We start from the raw sequence: 17,583 nt of genomic DNA, 5'->3' as shown, positions 1-17,583 counted from the left end.
AAACTTAAGTAAATATACAAATCTATATATTATATGTCTTCATAAGCTTTAAGCTACACATACAAATTAAGCAACGTGTGACTTGAAAGTTGAAATGAAGTGTAGCTAACCTAGCAGTCAAGATTCATTTGATGAGAACGAAAACACATTAACTGTAAAACTACACGTGTTCATGATGAATGCAGAAAGATAAGTGTACGCCTTCGAGTTTTCCATCCTCATCAAGTTTTTAGAGCTTCAAGAATCAAGACATGGCCCATATGGTGCCGTACATTTGTTTCGTGAATTCGCTACTGACTTTTTGCCTATCGTTGGTTTGCTTGTGTGGTCAACCAGGCTGGTCCATGCGGTTCATATTGCCTTCATTCTGTCTTGATCTTTTCGCCTCGGTTTCATTTATATAGTTCCTTGTAAACTTACTCACGATACAATTAGTAACAAAACATTACAAATTTGCACTAAAAAACATGTTAAAAGGTAGGGAAATGAGTTTTAACTTTTAACACATGTATCATTTATAAGCACACATTACAAGTCGAGCTTCGATCAAGGCAACGTCATGTATCATTTATAAGCACACATTACAAGTCGAGCATTAAGGCAGCGTCGATTGTTTGGCTCTTTAAGTTAACTCAAATTTTAATTATGTAACTTATAACTTACGAGCAATGACATATTTTCCCTCTCTGGCTTCTAAAATGCATCTTACGCAACCTCAAATTTTAACGATGGATATAAATATAAATTTGCAATTCAATATTGAGAAAATACTAATTTCAACATTAATTTTCCTAATATACTAAATAACAATCTTAATAAACGAGTTAACTAGTCGAATAACAAGCTTTTTGCAAGACGAGTCCGAGCTCACGCTTCAACTCAGTAAACATAAACGAGCTGATAGCTCTAGTTGTAGCATTTTGGTATATCTAAATTGGATAGAACTGGACCAGCTGTTTAAGGTGGATGCTTATATAGAATTGGACCAACTAGTGTTCAAAATTCATAGAAGAAAAAACTATCTGGGAGAATTATAAATATGATAATGAAACTATAAATATGATAATGATTATAGGGACATGTTACCTAACAATTTATTATAGTGATATTTATTATAGTGATAATGGCATTTGTTTTCTATTTTATTTGTTTTGTTGGTAGTAAATTTTGTAACCACATAAATTATAAGGCATTGTGTTGTCCTCTCATATGAGATGTCATCTCAAAAAAGATACAAAAAAGAAACAAAAAATAGTTTAAGAAGTTAAAGCACTATAATAAATCAAAATATAATCGCCATAGTGAAGAAAGACTATTGATTTATATTTACCGATATATACTTTACTTGGAGCAAATTCAAAAGTTAATATTTGGAGCAATGGATAAAAGCAATTGCATAACTTCTAATTCGTTAAAACATGTCAAATATGAACAACAAGACGTTTTTATAACAGATCGGTTATTATGACAAACAGTCATAGACGGTTTATCCGACTTTTCAACATAATCCTGCCTTAAAATTAACTTTGACGGTCTTTTTCCTCTTAACACTCATCTCAATTTGATTTCGTTTTCTCTTAAAAAATAACACAAATTATAATTCTCCCTATCTAAATTCAGTCATTTTAATTCATTTAACTTCAATTCAAAATATCAAATTACATTTTCCTTAAAACTTTATCATTTTTCCCTTATAGATCATTTTCTTACATCTTAAAAACATAAATGCTTTAATTATCTAAGATTTTTTTACCAACTTGTCATGTGGTTCTTTAATCTTTAATATTCTATCATTATTCTCTTTTATCTTAAAAAATGAAATGTTATATTATCTAGGATTTTTTACTAACTTGTCATGTGGTTCTTTAAGATTTTATCATTCTTCTATTTAGTATCATTCCTTTTTTTTTAAAAAAAAGTATCATTGTTCTATTGAGTCACTTATAAAGTTTTTATTTTATCTTAAAGACATGAATGTTTTATTTTATCTAAGATTTACCAACTTGTCATGTGGTTCATTTCACAATGCCATCTTCATTCCAACCCTTTATATACACCCAGCCACCCACCTTACATTCTCATGCAACCATGGGTGCTTGTACTTCATGCCACACAACCCCGGTCACCACGGGAATGCTAATCTTACCCGATGGCCAATTACACGAATTCGCCCACCCTATCAACGTTTCCGATATCCTCAACAAGTACCCATCCACCTTCATATGTAACTCGGACGAAATGGACTTTGACGACGTCATTGCCCCAGTTGAAGACCACGAGGATCTTCAACCAGGGCAACTTTACTTTGCCCTACCTTTAAAACGTCTGCACCATCCCCTCCAGCCAGAGGAGATGGCCGCATTAGCAGTGAAAGCCAGTGCTGCATTTGCAAAATGCAGCAGCACTGGCCGTCACACTAAAAAAAATATCTGCTTCACCACGTCGTCTGAAAAACGACGTGTGAAGAGTTCTAGTAGGGTGGCAGATGTTCAAATCATCGGTTTGAGCAGAAAGAGCGGTGGTGGTGGTGGTGCTGGTGCTGGTGCTGGTGCTGGTGGTGGTAAAAAAAGTAACTTTAAGGTTATGTTGAGTGCTATACCGGAGTAAAAGCTATAAATTGGATGGTTTTGTAGATATGGTAAAATGGTCATATTGATGTGAAGGTGATTTACCCTAGCGACAATGTCGTTTTTTAGCCTTTCACTTTATACCTTTTACCATATTGGGAATATTGTTACCTTTTTACCCGTGGCATATGGGTTACTACTATAAAGATGTTGCTTTTGATATAAGAACTTTATATTATAATTAATAATAATAATTCTATGGTTATATGAGAAGTTTCTGTAACGTGTAATAGATATAGAAATTTAATATAAACATTGTTATCATGTATGGGTGTTTTTCATGTGTATTATCTTTGAAGGATTTGTTTTTATTTGGAATGTGCTAAGTCACTAAATTAACCAAAATTTTAATTATAGTTATACACTTACGATCTATTAAAGTACCCATATTGATAATCGAAAATCGCATTAACAATGTCTCGGTTCGGTAATGGACTAATGGTCATTTACCTAGAAGACACTGTATAGACAGGGCTGTGTCTTAATTCAGAATCAATAATATGTTCAGAACTATATTAGATCTTATACTATTATATTAATTGACTAGAATGAACATGGAATGTGTTATATGATTCTTGCGATTTTGCTACAAGTTTGTGTCTTCATTCAAAACCAATAATATGTTTAGAACGATATTAGATCTTATACTATTATATTCAAAACCAATAACAAAATGTTGAATTATTTGACATTTATTAAAATTATAATTCCAATTTCATTATTAAGCAAACATGTTTTATCATAACAAAAAGCCACTCAAAACTCTATAGGAAAATATCCCACCAACAAGAGGCACTCAAAACTCTTTTTCTTATAAAAAGTGAGTGAAATGATTTGAACTTTGAAGTGATCAAAAGTGTGTAAACATCATTTTCGCCTTAGGTCATGGTAGTTACAACGATACCATCCGATATCACTCGCTCATGATCATTCCATCAAATTTATTAGAGATCGTTGATAACTTTTTAAGCAAGTGAAACTTGTTGCGATGTAGTAGAACCAAACATACTCGCCTTATAGTAAGCTAGCTATAAACAACAATTTTTATTTTCCAATTCGCATGATATCAACATTTTTAGCTTGAGTATATGTTTTGAAACATGCACCTATAGTAAAAACGTTTTTTTGTTTCTTTTGAACATCATTACCATAAATAACTACACAATTAAGTTATGATACTTTTTAAAATAAAAGTCACATCTATAAATGCATAAGAATGCAATAATAATAATATTAATAATGAAATTAAAAATAATAAAAAAAAAAGCTTGGAAAATGAAGCACACTAAAAAACAAGTAAATTAGAAACTTTGATGTTCCACTTATTTCTACACATGTGCCCATTCTTTTAAGTAATGGTGTGGCCACAAATCTTAGGTCGTTGTTCCCTAATTTGTTCTTTAGGAATGATGAAACCTACTATTTTGTGGGTTACTTGTTCCAACATTGCAATAATTGCGATGTATGAAGGGAAAATCATCAACATTTTATAATGGGCTAGCGACAATTGGTCTGGGACCCTATCTCTTTAACTTTCATGCTAGTTCTTGCTCTAGCATGAAAGTTCTATTTTAGAGAAGGCCCGTAAAAGGCCCCCCTTTCCAAAAATAGGCCTCGTGAAAGCGTGATATATCAGCGTGTTCTGCGAGCAATCAATCGCTATGATATGGTTTTACCATGTTGGATCGGAGGCAGATAAGAACCACAAAAAGAGACCAGTACCTTTCGTATAAGAGAGCCAACAAAGGTACTCATGCCCGATTGAGGGGCAATCATATGCTTATGTGAAAAAACGTTCCTCTCGTCGGTGTTCTACCGAATTGAACTAATAATAGTTTATCAATGTCTTCTTTCTTATCGAGATAACCTGAACAATTTCAAGGTTAGAATGGATAATGAATGTTATAGCTTACATTATTTAAGAATAAAATAATAAAAAAAAGGAGAGAAATGCTAAACCAAAGCGTTCTTTGGGCATAGCAGCGAATTCTTTCAGAAGTCAGTTGACTGCTTCTATAGAAAAGACTGACATTATAGCCATTTTTAATAAGGCTTCGCCCAACAAGCGCAACTTGTTGCATGTTTTCTTTCTATATCAATGTAAACTCTACTTTTTAATGAAACATATTTAAAAAGAGTCTAACCACTACTTTTATTGTTATTAACAAAAACAACATCTTTGTATTATAACTTATGTCACATTCATGCTTTATTATTTTTTTTAAACAAAACAAAATCTGACGTATTATCAACTATAAATACTTTTGTCGTTCCCAAGCAAGTTCTTTAACCACAACTATCGACCTAGCACAACTACACTTGTGATGGCATCATCCAAAATCCACATCAAACACAACTGTATGGCTATTTGTTGCACATTGTGTGAGTAGTGTTTTACATATTATTGGTGTGTATACATTACCATGTTACATACACACAAGTGTCCGGTTTTCGTGCATTAACAAAGACCAATGGAAATCGAAAACACGAGTTCGTTTCGTTTGGTTCGGTATTGTGGGTTCATATTGCCTGATTTGGGAACCTTGCACCTACTCGATCCTATTCAACTATCCATTTGAAGTGAAACAAACACATCATGCTTTTTAATTAGCATCATATGGTCTATTTATTTCAAGTGATGGGATTGTCGGGGGAATAATTAGACAAAAGTTATCTTTCTAAGAACATATACAACGCGGGATCCATTGGAGCATCTATGGTACCAGGGCCGTTCTCTGAGATTTCGGATGCTTTATACAAGTATACGAAAGTTGTCTCTTGTATATAATTATTTTCTCAAAGATCAATGGTAATTGTGATAATAATAATAATAATAATAATAATAATAATAATAATAATAATAATAATAATAATAATAATAATTCGTATTGTGGCCCTAGATATTGAATTAACCATATATCTTAAATAAAAAATTGGGGCTTAAGTTAAAATTCAAAAATACCTGTTGTGAATTGTGAACTGGACTTATACTTATAGTTATATAAAATGGGCTTAAGTTACTTATAAAGTTATAATTTAAATCAAAATTTCAAGCCCCGACAAGAACGGGTCCTAAACAGCGACCGAGACTTCTATGAGGGATCATATCTTGCAATAAAGGCCGGCTCAACGAATGTGGAGACCTAAATCGAAACAAGATTTTGTGATCTTTTCATGACAATTGTAAAGGAAAAAAATTTGCTTAATACATGTTTTGAACTCATAACCTATACTTCAATAATAAACAAGTCTACCACCACACCAATACTTTGAGTTTACTTAACTATTATAATATATCTATATATAATGTTTTTTTAACTTGGAGGCTTAATTAATTGTGGGCCTAAAGCCCTAACTTGTTTTTCCTATCACACGACCCACCCCTGCCTGCAATGACATGGTAATCTTTGGGTTTTAATTGTTTCATTTTCTTCTCTAAAAAGCCCGACAATAAACCATAGAAATACTAACATTAGTACATTATTCACCTCATACCGGACTGGATAAGCCTATAAATCATCGGCCTTTTTTTTGCTTATTAAATGGGCTTCCTTAAGCCCAACAAGTAAACATCTATCCCCTTAAAGGCCTGACTTTATACCCAAAACTCCAAAAGAATTGACCCTTAAGCCTAATTTAATTTAGAAATGCACAACGATTTAGAACCTGACTGGATTTGGTCAACAATGGTCAAAACCGGATTTGATTGAATCCAGTTTTTTAAAAATAGCGGTTTCAGATCGGATTGGTATCGGATTTGATTAAATAAACTGACTTTATTTTGTTTTTAAGCTTTCTTTTCAAAACTACAAAAAGAACCAGCGGAAGATTTGATTGATTACATTTCGATGCCTTTGAGAGTTTGAGAGACTAGAGAGCGTGTTTGAGTTTACAAGAGACTAGCTTGAATCCTCTGTATTACACGAGTAATGAATTAAAATATAATATTTAATAAATAGTTAAAATACAAGCTTAACAGCAAATAAATGAGTAGATCATATTAGTTAGTTTAGGAAAATACTTAATAAAAATTAATTGCATGATGTTAATAATTTACTGTTTATATAAATAACAAAAATTTGTAACTTAAGGAAAATCATAAATTGATTCATTCATAATCATTGAAATTATAACTAACATCTATTAATAGTAGATAATTTAAAAAATGTAATATTTAAAGATGACAAATAAATACTATTATTGAATTGCCATATATGATTAATGAATTAATGAAATTAATAATAATCAAATAACACGTGAGTATTAATGTGGGAGTTACAGGTGACAATATCTTCCAGCAATAAGATTAAACTAACATATTGGTATCTATATACCGACAATCGTAGACAAAAGGGTCATTTGGGCGGTCTTAATGGTAAAAAAAACAGTTATCTTTTAGATAAAACGATAAAATGGGCTACATTAACGATAACTAAGCACTAGCTCAAAACCCCGGATCTTAAACTGGTTTCTCTCAAATCGGATCTAACCCCTATATATATGAATATGTACCAAACCGACAAATCCGATCCAAACAAAACCGGATCTGCTAAATCGGGTTTTACGACCTGATCGAGTTCTGATTAGGTTTATTGTCCCACCAAAAGTAGTAACTTCCAAAAAGAATTCACGTGCGGCTGCTAAATCAAAACCACATCACGTGGGTACCATTTGCCAACTGCCCAAAGTCAATAAACACAATATTATTTACTTTATTTGCTTGTAAGAACTAAAATGACCATATTACCCTTCAACAACCATTTCCCACTTCACAACAAACCAATCCAACTAAGGGCAATATCGTCCATCAACAATCAAAACCCAAATATAAAAAAGTACCCAAATCAAACTTTTGTTTCTCATACAACCCAAAAAAATAAAATGAAGCAAATTCTCTTAATCTTAATCTTAGTAGTACTCATATGGCACACCACTGCGCAACCACCACCCGCGGTGGTGATACAGCCAGACGGCTCCTGGACGCCCACAACCAAGCGCGGGCCGACGTGGGTGTCAGCCCGCTAAAGTGGAACTTCCAGCTGGCCAAACCCACTAGTTTACTCGTGCGGTTCCAAAGGGACCGAGAAAACTGCCGCTTCGCAAATTTAACGAGCGGCAAGTACGGTGGCAACCAACTGTGGGCCACGGGGGAGGTTGTCACCCCCCGGAAGGTTGTGGATAATTGGGTAGCTGAAAAGCAATATTACACACACGATACTAATTCGTGTGCACCGGATCATCGGTGCGGGGTGTACACGCAAGTCGTGTGGCGGAACACCTTAGAAGTCGGGTGCGCCTTAGCGAGTTGTCTACCGGATCAATCAACGTTAGCCATTTGCTTTTATAATCCCCCCGGAAATGTTATCGGAGAAAGCCCTTATTAATCAACGGTTCGGTCCAGCTACTAAGTTTGTGTTGAAAAATTAAAAATTAAAATAATATTTTTGTTTGTTTTATTTTGTTTTTTTTTAAATAATTAATGTCTAGGACTTAGGTGATCAATGTGTAGCATGTGAATGTGATGCATTAATGAGTTGTACTCTATTATCTGTTATATTACTCTATTGTCCAATAACAATATTATTATCATCACTTAAATGTACAACTTTTATTACAACACAAAGAACATATTATTATTTAACAAGTTCCTTACTAACAAGATACCTAAAACTAAAATCATAACCAACCCATTCAATCTTCTTCCTTAACTTACCCAAATGATGTTTCTTTATGTTTTTCTTAACATTATTCGGTAAACAAATGTGGACCATTTCAACGACACCCGTCGCGCATAAACCCGAATCTTTCGCAAAGTTTTCGATAACTTTTGGTAAAAGAATTCTTTGATCTTTTCCTATACCGAATGTCGCCTGGATGAACTCTTCTTTAGCCATTTCTAGCTCGTTGAAAACTCGTTTTGGTGTGTAAACACGAACCTGTTACAACATGGGTTCATTAATTCATATGTAACTTAAATAAGTTGGTCACATAATAATAATAAAATGTACCGCGGGATCAGAATGGCATCCGGAACATAGGGCAAAGTGCAAAAGCGGTTCTTGATGATCGATTGCGTACGCTTGTCGTTCGTCTCCTGTTTTTAGTTTTGTTCTTGACGATAATAATAAACGAAGCCACTGCATACACGGGTTAGGAATATTGTGTTGTAGAAGAATAACAAAAGTTATAAAAATGTCACATTAACATATTTTATGTAATCTAAAGTAGGGATTTACCTGTCCGGGACGAGACATTCGACATCCTAGAATGTGGTTTTGAATCACATCCGCGCTTACTATGTGACCACCAACGTTATACGCAGCCTAAATCACCCCATACATAATATAAGAAAGTTTAGTGTTACATATTGGTAATAACATGTTATTAAACTTAGTGATATTAGTTGCATAAAACAACATATAAGCATTACCTTCAATAGTAAGAAAACTCTCTTCATATTATTTTGTGGGATTCCATATGCCAAAATAGCCTGTTTGTAACAACACAAAATATTATTTCAAATCTATGCAATCAATATCAGTGGTATCTCGGTTATCGGTCCTCATGTGAAATTTAGTCAAAATATCGGTCTATTTATTAGTACCGATAATATCAGCGATATTGACTGATATTTGACCGATATTCCCGATATCAGTGTTTTAAGTCTTAATTTTTAACTTTTAGTGTTTAATGTTAGTGTTTTGAGTCTTAATCAGTTCCTACTTGCTACAACTATTAGTGTTTTGCTAGTTGCAAAAGGATAATTTGTTAATATATATAAATTCTGCATGATATTAAAATTACCGATATCCCACTGCGATAACTGATATCTCAAATATCGGTCCGATATCCGATATTTTTCCGCATTAACTGCTTAGCTTCAAATATCATATTAATAAACCAATAATATAACTTAATGAACAAAAATCATACATGCATCACCAATGCATTATGCACATTGATCCAAAATGCCAACTTCTCTTCATGCTTCAGTTTCTTCGGATTCACGTCTTCTAATCGAGTAACAAGCGACCTAAAACAACAAATTTAATCAAAATAAACCAATGCAAATATTTTTTATTTTTATTTTTTATATTTTTTTCATAAAATTTAATCACCTGAAGTCATGCAAGATGTTTTCAACTTCACTAACTCGTTGATTATCTTTATAAAGACATTGAATCTCAACCATAGTATTATACGGTCCACTAAACTCCTTAACCCCTTGAACATAAAAAGGGTTATCTAACTGCACATCAAAAGACGACGCGTCTCGTCTAAACCCCGGGCCCCACATCATGTCGGGCAAGTGTTTTGGTGAGAAAGTGTTCATGGATGATGACGATGATGTAGGCGATGAGAGACCGTGGTTAGTTAATGTGGGGTCTGCAAGCTTGCAGTATATAACTGATATGCATTTCACCATTTCTTCTGAAACCTTGTTTGGTGTCATGGGAATGTGATCGGTTATTTTGGTACCGAGATGTTCAGCTAGACTCGTTATGTTTGAAGACGTATGCGCATACTGTGTAGGAACCATAATACCATATAAAGTCATTAACTTGAACATCTTATTATATATAAGATTTTAGAGTTAAATAACGCCATAACGGTGTGGTTTGACCAAACTACCCTTCTAGTTCATTAGTTTAAATTTGACTTTTTTAGTCAAACAGTTTCATTTTCGTATCAGTTAAAGTCCAACTCACTAACCCCTTCCAAAATTTTCTGTTAACTTTTTACTAAAATACCCAAAATACCCTTAGATTATTTGTATTAAACATAAAGTACTATAATACGAATAATATACGGGTATTTAAATTTCTTATATTTAATACGAATAAAGTTCTATAGTCTTTCGGTGATGGTATTTTATGTTTAATTTGAATAAAGTATTTTATATTTTATACGATTATTACAAGGGTATTTTTGTCTTTTATTAAAGAGACAAAATTTAATGAAACCATTGGACTAAGATAGTCAAATTTAGACTAATGAACTAAATGAGTTATTTGCGTCAAACCACAGAGACTAAAACCGTATTTAACTAACAATTTACAATGAAAGTTAATATTTTTATGTCAAATATCAAACTTACCTCCATCATAGATGGTGGTTGAGAGTGACACGCGCATAAAGATTTGTCAACAATGTCGGGTTGTGTTCTTGTTATCGAAGAGTGACAATGTTGAACACTCGAAGCTAACACTACATTGTCTTCAAAGAATGTTTTGTGATTGTGTGGTAATGAGATATCGGCTCTCGAAGTTTCTAGAAGCTTCCCTCGTGGCGTAACTAATGGTGGTTTTAAGTTTTGATCATTTCTTGATGGTGATGATGGACATAAAGTTTGTTGATTAAATGTCTTTTGGTATAATGAGAGAAGATAATGTTCTAAATGTGATACTTCATACTCCAAAACCGCAATTTCTCTAATCAGCTCTATTGCAGACTGCAGCCATTATGAGAAAAAAAAAGTTCGTCTATTGGTTAACGCAGACATGGAATTAAGGCTATTCAAAAAGCTCGGCTGTTTCTTGAAAAAAGCTCGTTTATACACAAGTCAAGCCTGAGGCAGAGTTGGCTTGGGTCGTGACTTGCTCGATAATTGGCTCGTTTATTTGAAACCCCAAATGATATTAATAATAATAACATATTATGGTATTGACAAAAAAATGATACATATATTTTCTTGATCTTTAAATAAGTTGAAAAAAATAACACGTAAAATACGTGTTTCGATCTTCAAAAAAATTAAAAACAAAACACAAAAATGATACATATAATATGCCTCTTGATCTTTAAAAAAGATTGGGAAAGAAAACATAAATAATACATATAATATGCCCTCAAATCTTTTAAAAAATTGAAAAGAAAAACAAAATAATGCATACAATGTTACAAATTCTATAGATCATAAGTTTTGTGTCATGTGTATGTTAAAAAAGTTTTTTTTTTGTATTTAATATATCAATATATGTAACAAAAATTAACGAGCCGGCTTGACCTTTTTGTGAGCCAAGCCCGAGCTTGACTTTCCAGCTTGTTATAATAATTAATGAGCCGAGTTGGCTTGTTTAAGTTTGAGCTTGAGCCCGAGGCCAACCTGGCTCGGCTCGTTCACAACCTACCACTATGCTGGAGTCTAAAGTTACCTTTGGAGTAGAGGCTTGATTTGTGATGTTATTAGAAGATCTACAACCTAATGCTTGTTCAAAAGCACCCTTCACACTAACTTGGTTTTGTAGCCTTTTTCTAAGCTGCAATATCTGAAAAAAAATAAAAAAAAGTTGTAAAATTTTAAAAGTTTGTGAAAAATGTTTTTTTTTCTTTTTTTTAAGAAATGTTTAGAATTGTACCTCATCAGCTAATGACATCTGGATTTTGGAATTAGGCAAGTGATTCTTCTTAGCAACCTTACAGTTCTTTGAGTGACTCTTATCCTGATATATATATTACATATAACATATAAGTTTAAACATTTAAAATAAATGATCAAGACTATTTATGTAAATCACTAACTCTTTAATTTTCAACAAAAGTTTGCAACTTTATATAATATACTGTTTCCTACAACATATCTAATATGCTGACTGTTACTATCCACAGTCAAATGCACACAAAGTTTGACTGTTTGAGATCTGAAGTTTGACTCCTCATAGTCAAACACACCCACACATCACATTGACTTTTAAAACAAAAATGAATCTTTTCTTAAAGATCATAAACAGGTTAAGTGAATGCATACTTACCAACTTATAACATTTAGAAGGCTCCATTACATCTTCTTTGAATTTACTCTTGTCTGGAAAGCTGTAAATATTAAAAACAAAATAAACTTCATAAAATTATTTTCACCTTAAACATCTATAATTTAAACCAAATAGCAAATATAATCCTCATTTCCTAAACAAAAAATTAGTCACCCTCAAAAAGTTACATTTTATTTCCAAAAAATCACATTTTTAGCTAGGGGTGCAAACGAGCCGAGCTGCTCATGAGCTACTCGAGATCGATTCGTTAAAAAGCTCGATGAGCCGAGCTTAATCGAGCTCGAGCCGGCTCGTAAACGAGCATGCCATTTATATAATTTTGTAAAATATATATTTAATAATAATTAATTAATATATATAATATTATGAAAAAATAAATAAAAATAATTACATGATATATATTATTTTATACATAAATTGTAATAGAAAAAAATATATAAAAATAATTATAATTATATAAAAAATAATTGATATAAATACTAAACGAGACGAGCCCGGGTTGGGCTCGAGCTTTGAAAATAGAGCTTGAAACGAGCCGAGCTCGAGCCTAGTCGAGCTCGAGCTCGGCTTGGCTTGGCTTGGCTTGGCTTGGCTTGGCTTGGCTTGGCTCGTTTGCACCCCTACTTTTAGCAACCAAAATTTCACGTCATTTTCAGTTCAAGAAATCAATCAAATATCAATATATCATGCACCAAATGTCACAATAAATAATAAATTAAGTACCTTTTAGAACGCCTGTGCATAGCCATGCTTGAACTAGTACTACACTCTTCACAACTCATTTACTGCACATCACACCATCATCATCAAAAAAAAAAAAAAAAAATCCAGAGTATAAAACACCATAAAGAACTTACCACCAGTATCCAAGTTCAAAACTTTAACAGACCCACAAACATAAATGAAAACCAACAAGTGGGCCCACAAAAACCCTTTGAAATCAAGATAAAAATCACAACTTTTTATATAACATCTTTGAAATCAAGCTTTTCTTTTTGAGTATATTATTTGTGGGCTTTTTGTTGAAAGAAGAACAAAGATGAGTGTATATTGTAGTTGTGGATACTGCAATTGATTACAGATTGGAAACATGAAAAAGCGTTGAACACATTGTGCTTTTTAGAGGTGCAGAGAAGTGGGAGTTGGTGACCATCTTCTTCCACCTTTGTCCCATACTGCCATTTATATACATTGGACTTGTTTGGCATGCGGTTTGTTTATTAAAAGGTGTATGTATGCAAATGGAAATTAAATATTAGTGTGCATTTGTTTTAAGTCAAGAGGTAGGGAATCGGACGAGACCTTGTCCGTGTTCGTCTGTTAAACTTTTGTCGGATAGTCAGATGGTTTACGGACACTCCGTCGAACAAAATTTGTGTCCATGTCTGTCTATTAAGGAATTGAGTTTGTTTGTGTCCGTTCGTTAATATTGTAAACTGACGCTAATGGACCCTAAATCCTAATGGACATATTGGGCAAACTAATGAACATTAATGGACAAACATACAAAAACGACTCTAATGAACAAAAGAACATTAATGAAATGATTACATATTAATTTTAAAAAGTATAATCATTACTGGACGTTCACGAACACTATTGAACGAATGCAGTCTCTTTCCGTGTTCGTTCCTTAAGCTGACCGAACGGAATTTTTTTCCATGTACGGTTCGTTTATTAAACGGGTGAACATAAACGAATTCCTCGCGAACGAACATCGGTTTATTTACAGCCCTGTTAGGGGGTGTCTGAGATTTCTTATTTTCATCAACTTATAACTTTGTAAAAAGTTAATGGTTATTTGGGATTGTTTATGTTATGAGAGAATAAATTAATAAGTAAAGATATTCTGAGTGATTAATTTATGACAAAAAGTTATAAGGAGTTCAAATAAAAAATCATAAACACTCTCCTTAATTTGAAGCACATCATCTATAGGGGAAAGGGTCAATGATGGACATAAAAGGTGTTCTAAGATTCATAATTGGGATTTTACTTCTGTTTTTAATGTTTTAGTGGTGATGTGCTAGAGAAATTATCACTTGAATAATATTTGTTTTTAGATAGAAATAAGTTTTCACCGCAACTCATAAGAAAAGAGTTTGAAAAATGGTAACTCGAAAACGACTTGTTTAATGTTTATAAACCAGATCATTTCGACTTGGATTGTTTACAAGTCAGGATGACTTCGATTTGGCATGTTTACAAACCAACCCATCTTGGCTCGGCTCGTGAATAAAGCTAACTGCAACTAGGGCTATTTAAGCATTAATTATTTTGCATTTTTATCATGACATGGGTGTCACACATAACAATAAAATTCAATGTTATGAAATGTGACTTTATTCGATGATACTTGTTACAACAATATTTAGTAGAGTGCTTGACGTTTACTCCTTCGCTCTCCCCTGTCTCTTGTCCCAATAGACGAGGTGGGGCTCCCGCTCATCCTGCAACTTCCTTCCCGCTTTTTAATCCTATACATCAACCACATCACCTTTCATCTCGCCTTCTCCATCCCCGGCCTCCTGCCTTGCTCCATAAAAGAGAATTCATTAACACATAATACTTAACCTATAGTATAAAAGTATGAAGATCTCATTGGTTATTCGAAGAATCGAGGTCCACATCATACATATAAGGTGTCTGAAGAGGTAGGTCCCAGCAGAGCCCAGTTGGACCCGCAAGACTCACCTTGAAGAGGGACGTTTGCGCAAGGACCAACTGGTTCCGCAGGACCCACCATGCTCAGAGATGAAGACCTTACGCGCAGTACGCCAGCTGTTCCCGCAGGGAAAGCCTCCCAATGGTGAAGTATCCCGCCTGTCCCCGCAGCTGCGGATACAAGCCATCAGGGAAGGCTACCCGCACTAATAGCAAGGCTACACGCACAAGGCGCTAAATAATTCAGTGTCACCTGAAGGAATGAGCAAGGCGGGAATACTCCCGCCCAAATGAGCCAGTCCGTATGCTTCTGGAAGATCTTTTGTACTATACCTGCCAAGGTATGGACAAAATAGACAAGATCTGACCAAAGCAGCCCATGAACCAATCACAGGGTGACAGCTCACCGACAACAGTACGAGTAGGAGCATGCTCTAGTACTGTTTGTCACTATTAGCCGCTACCTACTCACCAACCCTTGTCGTGGCACGCACATAGCCTGCAGTTGGTGGAAAGGGAACAGTACACAGCCGGCCTTGTCACTATCAGCCGTTGCATACCCACCAACCAGCATGGTACGTGCGTAGCCCATAGTTGGTAGAACAGGAATATTATACAGCTGGCTGTACCTGCTTGGAAACCTACCTTCGGCTATAAATACTCCAACACCTTGGAACCGAAGGATCATCTGGTATTTTACCTACACTAGTTATTTCTCTCAATATACACTTATATTCAGAGCAATCTAGTCTGATTCTCACGCCGGAGGGTGGTCACAAGGAGGAACCCCCCCCCCCCATTCTCAGTGACAAGCTCACGGTGTTTGTTTTGCAGGTCATCTGAAGAACATCCTTCTTTGCCGGACCTAACCCTCGTGGGGAACATCTATTTAACCCCCAGATTATCCGTAATCTGCCCGGGGTCGATCAGTGTTTCTTCATTGGCGCCATCCGTGCATAAAAGCTAGAACTAATTCTCAGTTTTTTCAAAATTTCTGAAGAAATGGTTAACGTTACTCCGGTCCCAAGGCCAGTAAGTGACCAAGAAACCCCGGTAACCACAACCCCAGCTACTGGGGGGAACACCGGCGGTTATACAAATTTTACGAACACTACCCCGGTTACCCAAGCCGGGGCAAGTGCGGTAAACAATATTTCACTGGGGTTCAAAGATGCCCAGTTGGAGAAACAGGCGAGGCTCCCTCGCCAAACACTCGGTCAAGTTAAGGCGTGGGCCGAAGCACGTCAGAAAGAGTTCCAAGCTGAGTTAGATGAACGTTTGCGTTCACTCCAACAGGCTGACGAATTCGGAAGTACTTGACAACAGCTCAACATGAACAGTGAGTGCGAGTACTCGGACGATGATCGGGAGGAATCCGACACCGACGCAAACCCTCGCCACAGGGCGAAAGGGAAGCGTAAGGAAACGGACTTCCAACCAGGAAGGAATTTTGGAGAAACCTTCAAACCAAGGAACGCGGGAAGAAACCCACGTGACTTCTCCAAAACCTTTAGACCAACTGCCGCAAATGCGGGAACCTCCAAGTTTGCAAGGGACATTGCGGAAGCAATCGCCCCAAGAAGTGCCAAACAGATGTCCAACATCGGCACCTATGATGGTATATCAGACCCAGACGATCATTTGAACAGATTCATAGCGGGGGCAACCGTCAGCAACTGGACGGAACCCACGTGGTGTTATATGTTCCAGATGACGTTGGTTTGAGCAGCTAGAGCGTGGTTCGATCGTTTACCGGTCCACCACATCTATGATTGGGCGAACTTTCAGCACAAGTTCAGCCAACACTTCAGTCAACAGAGGAAATATACTGAAGAACAATGGACGATCCTCAACTGCGCCAGAGAGGAGAATGAATCTTTACTAGACTTCATCACTCGCTTCAACTCCAAAAAGCTTAGTCTGGGCGACATAAGTGAAGATCTTGTTCGCGCCACTTTCATCCAGGGTGCCGAATACCCAGAGCTTATCCGCACGTTGACGGGTAAGGACGGCATGCCATCCACATGGGATGCCATCATGACGGCGGCTAAGCGCTTTGCCGAGACGGAGAAGCAACTGGGTAGGGACCTTCCCCAGAGTACACATCTCTACACGCAGAGGACCAGAGAAAACAATGTTCGGATCGCCCGACAGAACAAAAAGAGGAAGCTAGGTATTTGGCAGTCAAGGGTAAACTTTGACACCTCATCCAGCTCTCGCCCTCTTGTTGGCGGAAGGGATAACACGCACCCTTCAAGCCGAAAACACCGGTGGACGCCACTCACCAAAAGCGTCACGGAGATATTTGCCACCGAAAAACTCCCATGGCCAAAAGCTCCAATGATCCGGCAACACCCTAATGCGGATCAGAGCAAATTCTGTGATTTCCACGGGACAAAGGGTCACAGTACAGAGGAGTGTACATCCTTGAAAGATATAGTTGAAACATTCGTCAAGGTTGGAAGACTTGCACACCTTGTGGGATCAATCAAGAATGGAGGGAGGAATGAGAAGCGGTA

At 35.6% G+C, this 17,583-nt stretch overlaps 1 protein-coding gene and 1 pseudogene across 1 annotated transcript; one reads left to right on the top strand and one right to left on the bottom strand.

Annotated features, from left to right (window-relative positions):
• Positions 1 to 7,508: 7,508 nt before the first annotated feature.
• Positions 7,509 to 8,209, top strand: LOC143610587 (STS14 protein pseudogene; annotated as a pseudogene).
• On the bottom strand, positions 8,183 to 13,363 carry LOC143610578 (uncharacterized). The gene is made up of 12 exons (XM_077085022.1): positions 13,258 to 13,363; positions 13,124 to 13,185; positions 12,380 to 12,440; positions 11,987 to 12,070; positions 11,783 to 11,896; positions 10,726 to 11,079; positions 9,746 to 10,152; positions 9,561 to 9,660; positions 9,058 to 9,117; positions 8,864 to 8,950; positions 8,636 to 8,764; positions 8,183 to 8,563 (listed from the first exon to the last, which is right to left on the bottom strand). Exons 2-12 carry the CDS (start codon positions 13,180 to 13,182, stop codon positions 8,261 to 8,263), a joined length of 1,758 nt encoding a protein of 585 aa, XP_076941137.1. The 5' UTR covers positions 13,183 to 13,185; positions 13,258 to 13,363; the 3' UTR covers positions 8,183 to 8,260.
• Between the last annotated feature and the right edge of the window lie 4,220 nt (positions 13,364 to 17,583).

Source organism: Bidens hawaiensis, unplaced genomic scaffold (assembly GCF_021521415.1).
Source record: "Bidens hawaiensis isolate Kalapana, Puna unplaced genomic scaffold, B.hawaiensis_p1.1 tig00002212_1, whole genome shotgun sequence".
Lineage (NCBI taxonomy): Eukaryota > Viridiplantae > Streptophyta > Magnoliopsida > Asterales > Asteraceae > Bidens > Bidens hawaiensis.
The sequence above is the reverse complement of the archived record's forward strand: the minus strand, read 5'-3'. Positions and strand labels throughout refer to the sequence as shown.

Coding starts and splice junctions, on each gene's coding strand:
- LOC143610578 (XM_077085022.1), bottom strand. CDS start 13,182: ATGAGTTGTGAAGAGTGTAGTACTAGTTCAAGCATGGCTATGCACAGG. Junction 11,080..11,782: donor ATCAAGCCTCTACTCCAAAG/GTAACTTTAGAC, acceptor TAATGGCTGCAG/TCTGCAATAGAGCTGATTAG. Junction 8,951..9,057: donor GAGTTTTCTTACTATTGAAG/GTAATGCTTATA, acceptor GGGGTGATTTAG/GCTGCGTATAACGTTGGTGG.